At 39.8% G+C, this 6,349-nt stretch overlaps 1 protein-coding gene across 1 annotated transcript; it reads left to right on the top strand.

The window, feature by feature from the left end:
* The first annotated feature begins 2,567 nt into the window (after positions 1-2,567).
* Positions 2,568-5,852, top strand: LOC148029223 (peroxidase 12-like). The gene is made up of 4 exons (XM_087687995.1): positions 2,568-3,202; positions 3,320-3,514; positions 3,862-4,030; positions 5,260-5,852. The coding sequence occupies exons 1-4, from the start codon at positions 2,942-2,944 to the stop codon at positions 5,724-5,726; spliced, it is 1,092 nt and encodes a 363-aa protein (XP_087544121.1). The 5' UTR covers positions 2,568-2,941; the 3' UTR covers positions 5,727-5,852.
* Positions 5,853-6,349: the final 497 nt, after the last annotated feature.

Raw genomic sequence — 6,349 nt, 5'->3', positions numbered from 1 at the left:
CAAGTTCAAGGCAATAGAATACCATATATAACCTCCTTGACCATCCTTGCTACTAATATTGGGGTTGTAAGATTCCCTTACTGTAGCCATGTAGCAATTTCTCTACACTTGGCTCTACTCCATGATACTTCCACTTTGATGAACATATGCCATTTTGTGCTAGTAAACTATCAATACACATGTCATACATATTGATGGTTCTCTTTAAGCATTGTGCTATGAAGCAACAATAGTGAGGAAATGGGTGACAAGAAGCCACAATCATAAGAAAAATCATTCGACAACACCCACATACTTGCATGCATGCGTACACACATATGTATGTAAGCATGCATGCAAGTAACTGTGTATGCATGTTTAGACTAATAAAAGGTGTCCTTGCATTAAGGACCAAGTAAACAAAATATTTAAAAGAACTTTATCAACTAGTACATTTTGAAAGCAATATGAAATAAGTGGCTACATCTTATCAAAATTTTCCAGAAGGTTAGCATGCCACTCACCTTGAGGGAGGAAATTTTGAACTTGAAAATGATGATGATTGGTAGCAAATGGCTTTTAGTCTAAGGTAGAGCTAGGAAGTTCAAACTAGTGAAGGAATAAATCTAAGGCAGAGTACAAACTCACATGCATGTACTTCTTGGAATACCTTAAATTTGTAGTACTTCTCACTATTGATATGTGTGTGCTTTTGCAAAATTTTCTTTGAATGCTCCCATTCATATGATTTTTAAATGGGATGCTTGCATTTGATGGAAGATGCTTCTCACTATTTTCCTTTACGTGATTTTGAAGTTAATTAGAAGATGCTTCTTGCTTTGGGTACTTTTGCATTTGATGGAAGATGTTTTTTACTTTTTTCCTTTGCGTGCTTGTGCATTTTGAAGGAATATGCTTCTCACTATCTTCCTCCAAGTGCTTTTGCATTTGGTGGAGGATGCTTTTCTAGCAAGAGGCTCACAAGAGAGTTAGCTATTGCTATCGATTTCATGATCTTAATAATAATTAAGATTTTAGTATAAATGGTAATAAATGTGCTCTATTTTTATTTTGATGTGTTTGCACAAATGAGGACCAATGGTCATAGAAACCATTTTTCAAAGCCTATACAGAAAACCTTCAATCTTGGTGATTTGTAGTGGTTTTATTATATTCACCAAGTTTTTGGGTCAAATAATAGCTAAACTAACTCTAGATTCTAGAATTAAAGACATTGTCTCCAAAAGTTCAAGAGTTGTTTTCAAATTCAATTATTAAGGCAATAGACCTCAATTTTTAGTGAACACTATAAAGACATCTATTAAAGTCAAGCTTGATCATTTTAGACACTCCCTTTGAAGGTGCAATTTTCAAAGTGTGATGATTTCATATGGTGCATATACCATAAGCAATCCAAGTCATCATCCTCACCATAATCATAAAATTTGCTTATGTTCATTAGTGATTCTTTGTCCCATGTGGCTCTAGTCATTTCCAGGAAGAATCTTTATTCCATTCCCAAGCTACGTTGCAAACATTGAGGATTTTGAAGCATCATAGGGCCTTTCTTGATCCAACATAGTCGTTACTAGAGGGTTTGGAAGTGCAACTAAAAAACACATGCAATGTGATAATCATCACATCGAAGTCTTTATCTTAGTGTGATAGAGCATTTAACAAAGGATCATGGGGCCTTCCGTGATCCAGCAGAGCTAGTGCTAGAGGCTGCACATACACATCACAAAGGCTCTTCCTTATCTATCAAAGCATTTAAAGGTTTTAAAGTGAATGTGCAAGTTTTGGTAGGTGAGGATAGTCCAGTTGGGGAAGCTGGGTTCAAACTCATAGATCTATGCTTGTAGTGATGAGGTCTAAGGGTAGTGTCACACCTAGCCAGGCTAGACTTTGTGAGAGTTTTACAAGTGATATGAGCTTGGTGTGAAATGTTCTTTACTAAAAACACGGGTATCATTAATTTGTATAAGAGATATCAGGCTGTCCTGAAACATTAATCATCAAAGGTTTTGTGTCCCAATCATCAGTCTCAGAGGACACACACATGATCTGGTCCTTGAAAACACACACACACACACAGAGGCTTCCTTAACTCTTTCAAACGAAATCAGAGATCACCGAATCCTTTCCAATGATGCTTCGCAGAACCCCAATCAAATATTGAGCCTGGAGCTGCCATATAATTACTGTCTGGTACACTTTGGAGGGATGCACTGCTGAATTCTGATGCTTTGTGGGGTACTTCCTGCACTGTGTGAAAAAAGATGGATGCACATCTCGATATAAACTTGGTAGGCCAGTTCTTGTATGTGCTACATACATGTGTGTATGACCGTCGCCCATATGCAGATGCTGGCCATAACACAAATACCCTCATGCAAAAATTATAGTTGGAATTCGTCTAGAACTTCTGTGACTGATCGTAGACCATATGCAGATGCTAGCCATAACATAAAGGCCATGAAATGACCATAGCCCATATGCAGATGCGGGCCATAAGACAAAATCTCATCATAGCACATATACAGAATATATCACAGCACACTAGCACTGACATTCCTCAAAAATATTTTGTATGCATCAGTCTGCCATACAATGTGGGTCATGGTGTCAATTAAGCTCACAATACTCCTAAGATATGCTTGGTTGCCATCATTACTCGCATCTGAACCCAAGTATTCTTCTTGACTAAAGTTGAAATGGTTCCCAAATGGTTCATCGCATGACATGATGAGACTCCACAACATAGAAATTCTCATGATGTGGCATGCAATGGCATCATTAGAGTTTCTACATGCTCTAAAATACTCCTAAGGTGTGTTTGGTTGCCATCATGACCGACATCTGAGCTCAAGTGCTTGCTTTGCCACTGCACTATAAAGCTCAGCATTGCAGGACCTGCCATATGATAAGCCTAAGAAGCACTGAGACCAAGCATCTTTAAAGGATGTCTCCAATATCTCTGATCATCTGTTTGACCTTGGCCATCACACTCTGTGCAGTAGAAGCTGATGATTTACTTTCCTCTTATGTGGATTTCTCAAAGGAGTCCTATGTGATCAAAGATGGCTTATCTTTAGACTTCTATGACACATCATGCCCGAATTTGCACACAATAGTGCACCAAGTAATCAAAACCTACCTGGACAGTGATATAACTCAAGCAGCTGGCTTACTGAGGCTCCATTTTCATGATTGCTTTGTGCTGGTATGTCTGTCACAATGTAATTAATTAGTAAACCATGCTGATGTCTCAGGCAAAACTGCTGTAGGATGTTTGTACTGAAAAGTTTAGTTTTCACTAATGGTGATCTTCTCTCAACAGGGGTGTGATGCATCGGTGCTGCTAGATGGATCTACAAGTGGACCAAGTGAAAAGAGTGCAATTCCAAACCTCACTCTCAGGGCAGAGGCATTTGAGATCATTGACAGCATCAAAGAGAGGCTGGAGGAAGTATGCCCAGAAACTGTCTCTTGTGCTGACATAGTGGCCTTGGCTGCTCAGGAGTCTGTTAGAAAGGCAAGTGCAAAACCCTCAATTATCATTTAAACAGCCTCTCACCATGTATAATTAGCAATGTATTTAGTCATTAATAGAATACACAATGGGATCAATCCAGACAACTACAAGATTAGAAACCACATGCAGAGCAATGCTGACAAATGCAAGACTTGTGCAAACTCTAATTACTATGAGAAGAGAAATCCCATGTGGATCAATGCTTACAGATGCAAGATTCATGCAAATACTAATTTGGGTTTACTAAAAGCAATTATTGAGCAGATCACATAATCAATCCACTTCTTGATTGATCAATGCAATTAAGCAAGTGATTAAGTTAAAATGTCCTTGCATTTGAATTGCAGGCAAAAGGTCCTACCTACCCCTTGCCATTGGGTAGGAGAGACAACCCAGAGTTTGCTAATCAGACTGTGACATTGGCAAACCTTCCTGCACCCACTGCCAATGTGACTGGCCTTCTCACCATCTTCAATGCTAAGGGTTTTGATACAACTGATCTGGTTGCCCTCTCAGGTAAAAAGCATGTGCATGTTATTTCAATCTCCCTTGCAGTTTTGGCGCTACCACAGTAGACTGATTTACACAGAGATCTTTTGATATTGCAATGTGGGCCTTCTTAACTCATCTTGATTCACTTGATTTGTCACCTAATGGTGTTGAATAATCTAGAGTGTTAAAGAAAAATAAAGAAGCTGCAAATAAGTCCTACAAATGTTAAACAAGACCCATAAATTGCCCTTACAATCTTTCTGTGTCTATGTATGGTTGGAGCACAAATGAATTGGAGAAGTGACTCACCCTATACTTGCTAGATTTTCCCTAGAGTGCCATGCGAGGCTGCGATGTTGTGCCACACAAAGGCTGACTGTAGTTGCTACAATCTCTACACAGTTGTGCCACAAGTCTGACTTTGCTTGCTAGACAATCTCCAAGTTGCTTTATCAGGTCTATATTTGTCTGTCTTTCACTACTGTGTTGATATCCTTGGTGTGTTAGCCTAATGCTTAAGGATTGTGACTTTTCCCCTCATGGTGCATCATCAGATTTTATTGCAACATTTGAAGAGACATCATTCCGTCGCCCACTATGCCATTGTGGGTCTATTGACAAAGTCACGTGTGTCATGACTTGCATCTCATCATGTGCATGGTTCTTGGCCAGAGGAAGCCAATGTTCGGAAAAGGGTTAGCACCACCCTCTGTGAGTTCTATGTGTGCATGTGTGCCTAAAGTCTCAGAGACTGATATTGGTATACCTGAATATGCCAACCTTTATGCATGGTCAAGAGCACATTTTGATTCACAATTGTAGGACCATCCTTGATGAGCTCTATCGTGATGCTGTAGACGAGGATACTTTGTTTGGTAAGCCATATTCAGATTACTAATCAAATGAAGTCCTTAGTGCAAAGCCTCGTCATGTTAAGCCTCATGATGTTGATATGGACTCCTTAATGAATTCCCCCGAATATGCTAATGAATAACCACATCAAGTCTATTCATAAATTGTCTCGGCATGTTGAGAAGTAATCACATCAAGTCCTTGATGGAATTGTCGCAATGTGTTGATAAATAATCAAATGAAGTCCTTCATGAATTGTCTAATGAATAACCGCATCAAGTCCTAGATTATTTGTCTCAGTATGTCGATAAGTAATCACATCAAGCCCCTAATGAATTTTGTCAATATGTTGATCAGTGATTGCTTCAAGTCCTTGATGAACTGTCCGATTATGTATTCAGGAGGGCATACGATTGGAAGGGCTCACTGCCCCTCATTTGCAAGCAGGCTGGAGGAACCAGACCCAAATCTGGACAGCGATTTGGTGACAGAGCTACAGACAATTTGTCCGACTGTGAATTCCACTAACTTCACCAACATGGACATAATCACCCCCAACCGCTTCGACAACAAGTACTACCTGGGCCTGACCAGGCAGACAGGGCTCTTCACCTCGGATTCCAGCCTCATCTTAGATGCCCGCACAAACGCCACGGTGCTGGCTTACAGCTCCAACCAGAGCCTCTTCTTTGAACAGTTCGGGCTGTCCATGATCAAAATGAGCCAGTTGGGGATCCTCACAGGCACCCAAGGCGAGATTCGCAAGAATTGCTCTGTGCCCAACTCTGCATCCACCGCCATGCCACACCTTTCCTTGCATCCTCTGCCTGACGATCACACAACCAGCAGTGGACACCTCGCAAGCTGAAACATTCCAATGTCAACGTGAGGGACACTTCGAGTATACAAGACGAACGTCGCAATAATGTATATGAGGCTCTTAAGTGTAAGAGACATGAATAAAAACAAGGGTGCACCATCACTTACAAGAGAATTGCCCTTTTTTTCGAGAGAGAGAGAGAGAGAGAGAGAGAGAGAGAGAACGAACAACCTTTTTTAACTTTTCTAAAATAAAATTTGTTTTCTAGAAAACTAAGATATCAATACATTTTAAGGCTATGGGTCACTCAATTGAAGTTAATAGTGGGCAAAAAAATTTGGACCTATACCACCTTATTAGTGCAACATTCTACAAGCATATACCTTAAAGGGCAATGCTAACAAGGCTTACACATGCAACCAAGTTTAAGTTTTCGGGTTTTACTTATTAGACAAATTGAAGTGGGTATTAGTAATTTCATCTACCTTTTTAGGAATCCTTGCCAAAGGGGAAGGAATTTGGTAGGGACACATGGATCTTTAAAACTACAATCTCACTATTGTATGTACTAATCTCTTGTAACTTTTCTTTCATGGATATATAGGTCATACCCGGTTCTTTAAGTCTTCCTTATGGGTATCCATGATGAGTCGTGGGCATCTTCTCTCTCT

Source organism: Lygodium microphyllum, chromosome 11, assembly GCF_053477565.2.
Source record: "Lygodium microphyllum isolate KBCC chromosome 11, Lygodium_microphyllum_v1.1.10, whole genome shotgun sequence".
Classification (NCBI taxonomy): Eukaryota; Viridiplantae; Streptophyta; class Polypodiopsida; order Schizaeales; family Lygodiaceae; genus Lygodium; species Lygodium microphyllum.
This window is presented reverse-complemented; position numbering and strand designations above follow the sequence as displayed.

Bases quoted from the DNA above. Each gene is read 5' to 3' on its own strand.
- LOC148029223 (XM_087687995.1), top strand. From the start codon at position 2,942: ATGTCTCCAATATCTCTGATCATCTGTTTGACCTTGGCCATCACACTC. The intron at 3,203-3,319 runs GTATGTCTGTCA...TTCTCTCAACAG, and splicing joins TTCATGATTGCTTTGTGCTG to GGGTGTGATGCATCGGTGCT. The intron at 3,515-3,861 runs GCAAGTGCAAAA...TTTGAATTGCAG, and splicing joins CTCAGGAGTCTGTTAGAAAG to GCAAAAGGTCCTACCTACCC.